We start from the raw sequence: 12,278 nt of genomic DNA on the forward strand, positions 1-12,278 counted from the left end.
CTTAAGGATGAGAAGAAATGGCTGAAGTTCTTTGTTGAAATAGCTGAAGGATGAGATGCAATGCTGAACAATTGTAGAAGTTGAAAAAATGTTGAATAATTATGAAAGAAGAAAAGGAAAGGTTCAATAATTACTGTATGTAAGATGAAATCAAAAAATGAAGTTATGTGTCAGCAGGCCTTTAAGGATGAGAAGAAATGGCCGAAGTTCTTTGTTGAAATGGCTGAAGGATGAGATGCAATGCTGAACAATTGTAGAAGTTGAAAAAATGTTGAATAATTATGAAAGAAGAAAAGGAAAGGTTCAATAATTACTGTATGTAAGATGAAATCAAAAAATGAAGTTATGTGTCAGCAGGCCTCACAAAGTAGGGAAAACAAACACGTGTGTGTGAGTGAATAGTCCCCACATAAAAAACAAGTAGGGGTGTGTGTGTGTGTGTGTGTGTGTGAGAGAGATTAGGACTATTAGAGTGTGGCTATAAAAGATATCAAAAACTTGTTTACATTATGAATAGCTAAAGAGTTGTGTGGATGCCAGCATGAAGGGGTCTGAATACTTTTACTGTATACTATTGTGACAGTGTGCTACAACAAACCTTTTAACAAACTGTCTTACTTTAGCTTGCCTGTAGCCACGGGAACCTACAATGCAGCAGAGACATGAGGGCAGCAGCCAGCTGATGGGAAGCTCCAGGAAGGATATGTACTTTCTGAAGAGACCGACAGTCACCAGGGAGAGCAAAGAGCAGTCTGGGAGAACAGGCAGAGACCCAGATCACTGTTGATGTTATTGTTAATTAGGCCATCCTATAGAGAGCATACACAAGCTGTTCAACCTGTGCAGCATTTGCTGTGCTTATGTGAGATATAGGTATTATCAAAAGTCAGTAAAACCAAAGAACCCATTATAATATGGCACTAAAAATGTCATGCAGCAGGAGTTTGTGGGACACCTTAAAGCTGTTAGTAATGCAGAAAGTTTTGCTGTACAGTCAAGTTGAAGAAGCTTATCACAGTCACACTAGGCCTAATTCTCTCACGCCTCCTCTACAGGCTGCAGTCAGAGAGGTGAGGTGTAAGTTCCTGGTAATAAATAACCAGTGAGCAACATTAATGATACCCTTACTGTTTTTAAGATTGTTCATTGCAGACTGCAGGCTAAAGAGGGCAGGGCAAGCTCATAATACTACTATTCAAAGATGATTAGTTACATGGCCCTGTGATGCTTGTTTCTTATCATGCTACTCAAAGTTTAATATAGGTGTGCTCTATGGGCTGGAATGTTTTAAGAAACTCAGAAAATATGCTGTTGTAACATGTGCCCCTATCCACTGTCCTACTTTTTCTTTTACATTCTGTTAAAAAAAAATCCCCATTGGCCTCATAATACGACCTTTCAGAAGCAAATGAAAGTGAAAATTCTGTTTATCTGGGTTGAATTTAAAAAGACACATTGGCATAAATGTTGATCATGCCTGGACTGTAAAGATGTATGAGGACATATACCAATTTTAACATTATTGAGAAACATTTGTAATTTGAGGGCACACACTTGGAAAAAGAAACAGACGTATACATATACCCAACTGGCCTCCTGCTACTACCAGCAGACCAAAAAGCATAGGAGACACAAGACTCGTGCAGCCTTTTTGAGCAGAAGAGGGTGCTGTACATCAGCAAAACACCCAGTCTGGCTTTATGTTACTTTCCAGGGTTCTCATTGTGTGAAATGGGGAGGTGGTGCCTTCTCATGAAAGGAAGTCATTTGCCTGATTGTGAAGCTGCCTGTCTTTATTTTAAAGTGTTACTTAAAGCTCAATAAGTAATACAACCTCTTGAAAGTTTTCTTTCTGTCAAACCTACCATTGGGTACTTGTCCAGTAGAAGCGAGATGGCTGTAGATGGAGAGAAAAAAATGTTATCCACTGAAAGAATGCATCGTATTGATAGGGTTTGTGTTGGTACCTGGTGCAAAAGCCAGTATCATGTTTCCATGTGCCATATGTACTTGAGACTGGAGTTTTTTTGATAACAGTGATTACAACATAAATGGGTAAAAGGTCAGTGACTGTAAACCCACAGAAAAGGCCATATCCACCGCTGTGTGTGTTCTGGGTGGGTTCATGTTGTGTTGGGTGTTGCAGGGTTCTGTTCAGTGTAGCAGTTAACATAATTCCCCTTCTTGTATTACTCTCCTGCTACAGTAACTCATCCTCAAGTCTCGGTGGGAACACAGCCAAGCTTCCATTTCATAACTTTTAAAATGTTGACAAAATCTAAACTGTTGAGATTTAGAGCACTGTGGAACTAGTACAAAGCCCCTCTGGGTTCTAGTCTTATGGGAATCATGAGATGCGATTTGGAGAGCTCACATCTTATCAACAAATAAGGCAGACTGACAAAGAGCCATACAGGCTCAATGAGCAATCTGGGGACTGTCTTTTGCACTGTGAAGTGCACTTAGCTTTCTTTAAACCAACAATCTGATGCAACTTGCTTGGTTGGCCTCTCCAAACCAGAGCTGCCCTCCCACCTCACCACTTCAGGGACAGTATTTACTGCTGCTCTCTGGGAGCAGAGCCCAGTGCCTCTGAGGACTCTGTTTGGATGACCTCTCAGCTATGTAACAGCCCAATTCTGAAAAACACAGTGTGCATGTGTGTCTTTGTGGGGAGTCATTTGGAGAGCTGGCTATGGATGTGGGTCTAAATGTTCTGCATGTTCCTGTATAGTGTTTTATGACCATGGAGTGGGCTGGTTAATATCCCCAAGGGCAGCATATTGAAGATGACAGATTTCAAAACATATTTTTCTAATGGCAAAGCCTTAAAGTTCAGTCTGTACCTGACAGCCTTATGGATGGCTCTGTGATTGGCATGGCCACTCACTCCTTTTCCATCGAAGGTCAGGACCTGGAACAACAAAATATCTCACTGTGGAGGTCAAAAGCCAGAATCTGGGCATCTAAAAGTGAATTCAAATAAACCAAAGCAAAACAGAGAGGGAGAGATTTTCTTGAGTTAGTGGAAGAGTTTCTGTGTCTGACTAGATCTGCTTGGCAGCTGACAACTGATATTTAAAAAGCTTTTTTCTATGTGCACACAAGATGAAGCAAGTAAAAAAAAAAATCAGGTCAAAGAGAGAGAAAAGATGCTTAACTTAAGTCTTGGCATTTTAGTATGCTCAGACATAGTCTACTACTTTTCACATCTAGTTGTTGCTTATACTCATTAGAGAAGATGTTTGTGTGTGACTTCTTTGTCTCGGGGCATTGGTGATCCACTGCTTTGAAAGGCCAAATTGTGATGCAGAGACAAGCATACCAAGTTGAAGGAGTGGGCTCTTATGTGCTTCACAATTACAGAAGAGACCAAAGGGATGCTCCATTCTGCTGTGGGATCATCTGGAAGTTTACTGGAGAGCAAAGAAAGGGACAATGGTTATCTACCCAGCTGATACTACAACAGTTTTTTTTTATGAAACATAGGAGTGCATTGTGTCTGCATTGTAACTTCACTGTCACTGAAAACCAGGAGCATTCTACACAATATAGGCATGCAAAACTTTAGGCTGAGCTGTTATTCCTGTTCCAAGCACAGGATTTCTGCACAGAATAAACTGTTCTTTAGTACAGATGACTGAAAAGTATAGCCAGGTCCTCCTATCATTTAGCTTTTGATCTTCAAAAAGAATTCAGTGTCTGAAAATATGCTTTTGTGGAATGCAAATATGAAGGAAACACTGGGAAGTCTGGGGAGGTCGTTAAGGGAGGGAAGGCCCTAGCATCCTATTCAACTGAGCCTGGAGACAACACGTGAGACATCACACTTGGCCAACACATGCTTTCAGGCAACTAAACGTACTGTAGTTTTTTTTCTCAGTTTAAAACATTAAAATGTTGCTTTTCCTGATTGTTCAGCATTCTTCTCAAGAAAAAACCATGAAAAAAATAAAGGACAAAGTGCTTGAAACCAGTCATAATTTTTCAGCTTTATGTGAATGAAAAACCAAAGTAACCCAAAGGGAAACTGACAGACTGCACATTTTAAAATAATAAACTGTGGGGATGCTGGTTTGATGAGGTAATGATGTGATGTCTGGTTGTACACATGGTGTAGCACATGGGCAGTGGAAGTGAGTGTGTGCATACATGTTTATGGGGTGGGTAGGTGTAGGTGTCATCACTCGTTCCCCTCCCCTTTGTTGCTAGCAATGAACCCAGACAGTTAAGCTAGAAGAGGGAAGTGACAAAGTACAAAGTGTCCTAAAGTAACCATTTGCAGCTTTGCATGTGGATGTCTAATTGCTTGCAGGTGTCTGTATGCAGTTTTTGAACTTTGGCCCACTAAGGGGATTTTGTGTATGTGTGTGTGTGTCAGAGAGGGCTTGTTTAGTCTGGTCACATGGACCACAGTCCTGTGGGACTGCCAAACTTCTGTCCACACAGTCAGATTATATGTCCTGTTGGGAAAGGCTGAGATGCCATTGCATACCTAAAGTAAACTATATCGCTGTGTAATAAGGCAGTTATAACTATAGTAACAACACTGAAATGTTGTTTCACAATGGTTTATAGATTTGACAATATGCTATTAACCATGGAAATAACAGTTAGTGTTGTTTTGAAAGCAAGTTGTGCAGAAGAAGAGCAGTCTAATGGGACAAAATTACACTTTGTTGCTGGCTGTAGGATTCAGTGAATGGGAAAAGCAACTGTTTTAATATGCAGAGGGCAATGACAAATGTATCTAGGATAAAAACACAGCCAGAGGTCATTGTCAGGGCTGGAACATCACTCCACAATTTACTGCATCCTGCCACATAGTTATAAATCAACAGGGGATATTTTTTTTGTTTACCACTAATCAATGTATACAGTGCCTATAAAAAGTATTCACCCCCTAGGATGTTTTACCCCTTTATTGATTTTATAAATCAATCATAGTCAATATAATTTGGCTTTTTTGACAAAAAACAAATGATAAAAAAATCTCTTTAATGTGAAAGTGAAAACAGGTTTCTACAAAATAATGACAATAATAAAAATATGTAATGTGAAATAAGTGACTGCATAAATATTCAACCCCTTCAAGTCAGTATTTAGTAGATGCACCTTTGGCTGGAATCACAGCACTGAGTCTGTGTGGATAGGTCTCAGTCAGGCTTGCACATCTGGATACTGCAATTTTACTCCACTCGACTTTGCAAAACTGCTCGAGTGTTATGTTTGCTCGGACAGGGAAGTGAGTGAGTAAAAGATAGATGGACCCAGGTAGCTGACTTCGGTGCAAGCAGTGCTGAATTTAATTACAGTGCAGTGGAAAAGACAAGAAAAAAGACAAGCAGGTGTATAATGATGGGAGTAACCGGGTGTCGATCAGCAGCAGAGAAACCAGTTTGTGGTGAGATGGATGGGAGTAGGCCGGGCTGCGGACGCTGGGGGTCACTCCTGAACTGGTCAATGCGGAAATGGTGGTAACTGCGGAGACAGAAGGCAGGAGTTTGTACAGATGATTAATAGTGACTGAATAGACCTGAATCGAGGAGACTGGAAGGGCAGAGGAGGTCCAGGGTCCAGAGGAAAAGACGGGGAGCAGAAGACTGAACTGGTATTAGCTAGGAGAATGAAAGACTAAATGGTAAAATACAACAACGATAGAAGGGGCCTGAGAACAAGATTGAACTGGCAAGGGAGTGATAGGTGAGCGGGATATAAGTAGGGGCAGAACTAATAAGGTGCAGCTGGTGCTAATCAGGGCCGAAGAAAAAGGGAACCAGAGTGCGGGAGGTGAGAGAGACAGGTGCAGCCGGGCAAACTTGACATCAAGCTCTGCCAAGCTGCGCTGGGATCGGGCGTGAACAGCCCTTTTCAAGTCCAGCCACAGATTCTCTATTGGATTGATGTCTGGGCTTTGACTCGGCCACTCCCACTCACCTTGTTGTCTTTAAATCATTTCTGTGAAGGGTTCGCTGTATGCTTCGGGTCATTGTCTTGCTGGAAAATAAATCTTCTCCCAAGCTGTAGTTCTCTTGCAGACTGAATAAGATTGTCCTCCAGGATTTTCCTATATTTTACCGCATTCATTTTACCCTCTACCTTGCTTGTAAGTTTGTAACGTCTTCAGAGTAGTCATAGGTGTCTTGGTGGACTCTCTCACTAGTCTCCTTGCATGGTCATTCAGTTTGTGAGGACGGCCTAATCTAGGCAAATTTAGACATGTGCCATATTCCTTCCATTTCTTGATGATGGATTTTACTGAACTCTGGGGGATGTTCACTGCCTTGGAATTTTTTTGCATCTATCCCCCGACTTATATTTTTCAATAACCTTTTCTCTGAGTTGCTTGGAGTGTTCTTTTGTCTTCATGGTGTAATGGTAGCCAGGCATACTGGTTAACCAGTGACTGGACCAGGTGTCTTTATACTACAATCACTTGAGACACATTCACTGCACTCTGGTGATCCCCATTTCACTAATTGTAAGACTACTAGCACCAATTGGCTGGACCTCTGTTGAATTAGGTCAGTCATTTTAAAGGGGGTGAATATTTTTGCAATCACTTATTTCACATTACTTCTATTTCATATAGGCTTTGCCCTCTAACAGCTGTCGCTATTGGGTTTATCCCTCGTGTATGCACAGTCCTGAAGAGATTCTTTCGCGCCCTGTGCCCTGCACTGGGCTGTCCCCAAAACAGGTCCGCTGCGATGGCATAAATGCCACAATGACCTGTGATCGACTCCCTCTTTTTCTTCAGCAGTCTAAGAAGAAACATCATGAGTAAGTATATTCCCTTTTATCATGGCTGAGAGCCATTCCTCACTGCCAGACTCCAGTGCCATGCTGCTGTCACCGTGTGCCCAGGCTGCGATCTGGATTTCATAACATGCTTACATGCCAAGCCAGCACTCTCCCCCAGGCAGCTTGCCCCCCTTGGTGCTCGCTTTCCTGCAGCGGAGAAGTGCCGGCGTTTGCAGCTGGTGGCTAGGCTAGGCTAGACTAGGCTAACCAGGGTGACAGCGCATGCCCCCCTGGACTTCTCGGCGTGAGTGGGCCTTAGTCCACTGACTCACTCCCTGCCATTGTTGGCTCCCCTGGCTCTCCCTCGATCTATTGGTCAACGTGGGTGCTGGCAGAGTGAGCCTCCTCTTCCTGCAGCGGAGAAGTGCCGGCGTTTGCAGCTGGTGGCTAGGCTAGGCTAGACTAGGCTAACCAGGGTGACAGCGCATGCCCCCCTGGACTTCTCGGCGTGAGTGGGCCTTAGTCCACTGACTCACTCCCTGCCATTGTTGGCTCCCCTGGCTCTCCCTCGATCTATTGGTCAACGTGGGCGCCGGCAGAGTGAGCCTCCTCTGGTTCAGCTGCTTGCTCCCGCCGCCAGCTAGCCTCTGGCTTTCGGGGCTCTGCTGCACTTCTGACGGAAATCATCAAAGGCGGCAGATGTGGGGGCATTGATCTCCCCTGCTGACTGCCCGGCCCCCCCCATCAGACATGATGTGTGGTTTCTACAGACGGTGCTGCGGAGTGAGAGCCCCCATCTGGCCAACTCGGCTTCCTGCCTTTTTCCGCCACAGGGACCAAGCATCTCCAGATCTTGCTTCTCAGGCGATGTCTCTTGGGAGGAGGCGGGCCACCCGTCTGCTCACAGAACCAGGTCACTGCTCGCCTCTCAGCCTGCATTCATTAACGTGCATCCAAGGCAGGTGCAGCGACTAACAGTGTGATGAATAAATCCTGAGTGGGGTGCTCATTTTATGAGCTCTCCCCACAATGGAGGGCGCAGCTGCGCTGCCAACACCCCCTGTGGACCCTACCTCTGAGACACAGCTGTCTTCTCCGGGCCACCGACATGATGTGTGGCTTCTACAGACGGCGCTGCAGAGCATCTGGCCAACTTGGCTTCCTGCCTTTTTCTGCCGCAGGGACCAAGCATCTCCTGATCTTGCTTCCCAGGCAATGTCTCTTGGCAGGAGGCAGGCCACCTGTCTGTCCTTTGGGTGCACTTGACTTAGCCTTCTCTACAGCCACGCCCAGCTGTCTGCCAATGGCGGAGAGGGCGCATCAGTGGCTAGCGGCAATGCACGCGAGCGCTCGTCCACTGACGGAGTGTTACACGGTGTGGCGAGAGCAGCTGTCCATGAATGTTCGGATGGACAAGCTGATTCAAACCATCTATACTCTTTTTTTCCAGGCACCCCCCTGCTTTCAGCGGCATGCTGGAACCTGACATGACTCCACCTGCGAGCTCCGCTGCGCCAATGGCAGAGCTGCAGGTGCTGTTAACCAGAGTGGACCGCGTACGAATGCCATCCACTGTCGGAGTGTTACGCACTGTGGCAAGAGCAGCTGTCCATGAACGTTCGGATGGACAAGCTGATTCGAACTGGCTACACTCTGCCTTTTTTCCAGGCACCCCCCTGCTTTCACTGGCATGCTGGGAACTGACATGACTCCATCTGCGAGCTCCACTGCGCTGGTGGCAGAGCTACAGGTGCCGTTAGCCAAAGCAGCTACTGTGGTGCCACTGGGGCAGGAACGCAAGGGCTTCTTCTCGTGCTACTTCCTGGTTCCCAAAAAATCAGGCAAAATGAGAACCATTCTCGATCTGTCTCTCTTCACCAACTACATAGTACAGAGACAGTTTCACATGCTCACCACAAACAAGTACTGGAGTGTGTGCGTCCCAGCGATTGGTTTACTTCTGTCGATATGTGAGACGCCTATTTTATTCATGCACCTATTATCCCCAACACAGGAAGTTCCTGCGTTCCTCCTCCCGGGGTGCACTTTTCCAGTACAACAGTCCGCCCTTCGGCTATTTACTGGCCCCCCGCATGTTTTTCCAAGTGCGTGGAAGTGGCGTTAGTACCGCTACACAGAACAGGAATCAGAGTCCTCTTTTATTTGACGATCTGATTCTGATGATGTGCCCCAGAACTCAAGCAGGCTTTCACACAGGGGGCTGGTGCACACAGCTGGGTTTTTGCAATAAACCCATACGGAAAGAAAGAAGGACAAGCGGTCATTGGTGCCCTCCCAGACTATTTCTTACCTTGGAGTGCACTCAGACTCATCAGGCTACCCTTCAGCTATTCACTAACACCCCCACTTTATTCTGAGTGCAGTGAAGCGGCGCTAGAACCGCTACGCAGAGCAGGAGCCAGAGTCCTCTTTTATTTAGATGACCTGATTCTGATGGCGTGTGCCAGACATCACGCAGTGGTGCTGGTGCAACTCCTGACACAACTGGTTTTTGCAATAACTAGATAAAGAGCTCTGCGGTGCCCACCCAGACCCTGGGAGTGCACTTAGACTCTCTTAGCGTGAAAGTGAGGCTGTTATCCGCCAGGTGGGAAGTGTTTTCATCACTCCTGCAGCATGTTGTTCCCCACACGAGAGTAACAGCTCTGTCATGCTTTTTACTGGAAACAATGTCAATCAGTCATATCGTAATTCCCCTTGGTCTTCTTCATATGAGGAAGTTCCAGAGGTGGTTTGGCCGTCTTGGCCTCGACCCAGTACGCCACAAGATGCGCATGCTCACGATTCCCCCCTTGGTCCAATCAGACCTGGCATACTGGGGAACTCCCACTGTCAGCACACTGGGAGTTCCCCTGGACAGAGCCACATCACACATCTCGATGTTCAGAGACCCGTCTTTGCTCAGCTGGGGAGGCACGTGTCTGTCACAGGCTGTGGGAGGACGATGGGATCACACCCCGTCTCCCCACATCAACTGTCAGGAACTAGCTATGGTGCTGAAGGTGGTGAAACACCTTGCACTGGTGCTGAGAGGAAGACACGTAGTGGTGCGATCAGATGTTGCAATACGTCGCACACATCAGCCGTCGGGGTGGTGTTGATTTTGCCGGCTATTGGAAACTCCTGCTCTGGGCTCATCAAAACCTGCTCTCCCTCGGAGCCATGCACGTCCCCAGTGAGCAGAACCATGCTGCGGATCTCATGTCACAAGGCAGACATCAGACCAGCAAGTGGAGGCTGAACCCATCCCTCTGTCAGACACTGTGGGACAGGTTCAGCCCAGGGGTGGCAGGCCTGTTCGCAGCACGAGGGAATGCGCGGTGCCACCTCTGTTTTTCACTAAACGTTCAAGAGGAATGGCTGCGCATCCTCCTGATAGCTCCGGAGCACGCAAACACTCTCTCATCTGCTCGGCGCGATCCAGCAGTGCCCCGTGTCAGGTCAACGGCTGTGGGCCTGGCCCCTGAACGGGAGTGACTGGAGAACCTAAGGGTGCCTCTGGTGGTCATACACGCAATTCAGTGCACGAGAGCTCCGTCTATTACGGGGCCTTAAGCTGCAACTGGTCAGTTTTTCAATGTTGGCGCATGGAGGGGGGCACAGCTCCCACTTCCTGCCCACTGTCTTAAGTGCTGAATTTTTCTACAGATCCTGGTAGAAATTAACCTGGCTCTGTAAGCATATGCCGCTGCCATCTCTTCATGTCATGAAGTTTTTGGTGAGCGAATTGTGTTCTTTGCACACCCGTTGGTGAAACGCTTTCTCAGGGGTATAGGCAGACAAGCCTGTGATGCTTTCAGTGGGATTTATCTGTGGTTTACACGCGCTCAGGGAACCCCCCTTTGAGCCCATAACAGAAACCTCTCTCAAACATCTCTCTGGAAACAGCACTTCTCTTAGCCCTAACTTTGGCTAAGCGAGTGGGCCATCTGTGTGCACTGTCTGTCTCACCGGCGTGCCTTCTCGTACACAAAGCCGTTCTAAGACAGAATCCTGCCTTTGCATCGAAAATAATAACATCCTTTGTTCGATCCAGAGTCATTACCTGAATGGGTTCTTTCCACCCCACAGAGATGAGTCAAAGAACTTCCTGCTCTCTGTCCGGTGCACGCGCTGTCCCATTACGTGGCACGCATGGCAGCTGTCAGACAGACACAACAACTGTTTTGTTCATTGTAGGAAACATTCTCTTGGACAGCCTTTATCCAAACCACAGCTGTCTTACTGGCTGTGTGAGGCTATCACACAGGCTTACATGTTAGCTGGGTGTGATCCCCCACCTGGCATCAGAGCCCACTATTGCACCCTCCACTGCCCTCTTTAAAGGCATGATCGTGGAGGACATTCGCACGGCAGCCTCATGGGCCGTGTCTTTTGGCCCTACATATTCTACCTTCGGGACGCATCCGAGTTTTCCACTGGCTCACTCAGTCCTGAGTGTTCTACGTGACCGAGTGACTTCCCTCTTCGTACAACCACCACTGAGCGCTGATTCCACGCGTTTTCTCGCTCGAGTGATTGCTTGTTAGCCATGTACACTCACTTGACTGTACTATCAATGCAAGCCGCTGTTTTACCCGCTGTGTGTGTGTGTGCCCCTCCTGCACACACGCACTCTATCTGTACGCTCTCCATGGTACCCATGTTCTCCGTTGGTAATATTGCTATTACTACTGTGAGACAACCGCTGCGTAATACGGGCATCTGATTATCTCTGATATTACTCTGATATTACCTGTTCACTTTGACATTCAAGAGTTTTTTTGTAATTTTTTTTGTCAAAAAAGCCAAATTATATTGACCATGATTGATTTATAAAATCAATAAAGGGGTAAAACATTCAAGGGGGTGAATACTTTTTATAGGCACTGTATTTAAACCTTGTGTGGGTGTTCCTGCAGCAAATATGGCTTTCCTTTCCAGAAAGGTTGAGCTCCATACAGAGAACTGCACTAATCCACTGACAAACAAAATTAGTCATTTACTCACGAGAAAGATCTTTTTAAATAGAGTAAATCTGACGTCTCTTACTGAGAACAGAGAGCCAAAGAGATGTGGTGGATGAGATAGAGAGAGGCTTTAGCTCAGTTTGATGGATAATGAAATGAAGAAGTGCAGTGGTTGGATTTGTGCAGTGAGGAGCTATAATCAAGTCTGGGGAACAAACAGAGGTCAAGCCAATGCAAGTGGAGAGGCAGTAGAGCATTTTTAGATTGAGCTTGATCACAAAGGCCCTGATGCACTGGGGCCCCAAGTACAGTCAACAGTTGTCCTATTCAGTGAGCATGAATAGGCCAGGAACACACTGACAAGGGAGATCAGAGAAGCAAAGAGGAGCTACTCTGAAAAGCTGAAAGCCCAGGTTTCAGCCAACAACTCCTCATCTGTGTGGAGAAGCTTGAAAAGCATCACTGGCTGTGGGGGACCATCAACTAGCAGACGACCTGAATGTGTTCTACTGCAGGTTTGACAAACAACACTCCCCCCTCACCCTCCCCACCTCAAACCCAGCT

At 46.4% G+C, this 12,278-nt stretch overlaps 1 protein-coding gene across 4 annotated transcripts in view; it reads right to left on the minus strand.

Annotated features, from left to right (window-relative positions):
* pigl (phosphatidylinositol glycan anchor biosynthesis, class L) overlaps positions 1-12,278 on the minus strand; it is an 18,809-nt gene that overhangs the window by 1,270 nt on the left and 5,261 nt on the right. For 3 of the 4 annotated variants that reach the window (XM_020600477.1, XM_020600476.1, XM_020600474.1), the window contains 4 exons: positions 3,326-3,416; positions 2,847-2,914; positions 1,866-1,897; positions 619-752 (listed from right to left, as the gene is read on the minus strand). In XM_020600477.1, the coding sequence (XP_020456133.1) occupies positions 619-752; positions 1,866-1,897; positions 2,847-2,914; positions 3,326-3,416 (325 nt within the window). Of the gene's footprint in view, positions 1-598; positions 753-1,865; positions 1,898-2,846; positions 2,915-3,325; positions 3,417-12,278 lie in introns of all 4 variants that reach the window. The other variant, XM_020600475.1, reaches the window with a different exon arrangement.

Source organism: Monopterus albus, unplaced genomic scaffold (genome assembly GCF_001952655.1).
Source record: "Monopterus albus unplaced genomic scaffold, M_albus_1.0 scaffold47.1, whole genome shotgun sequence".
Lineage (NCBI taxonomy): Eukaryota > Metazoa > Chordata > Actinopteri > Synbranchiformes > Synbranchidae > Monopterus > Monopterus albus.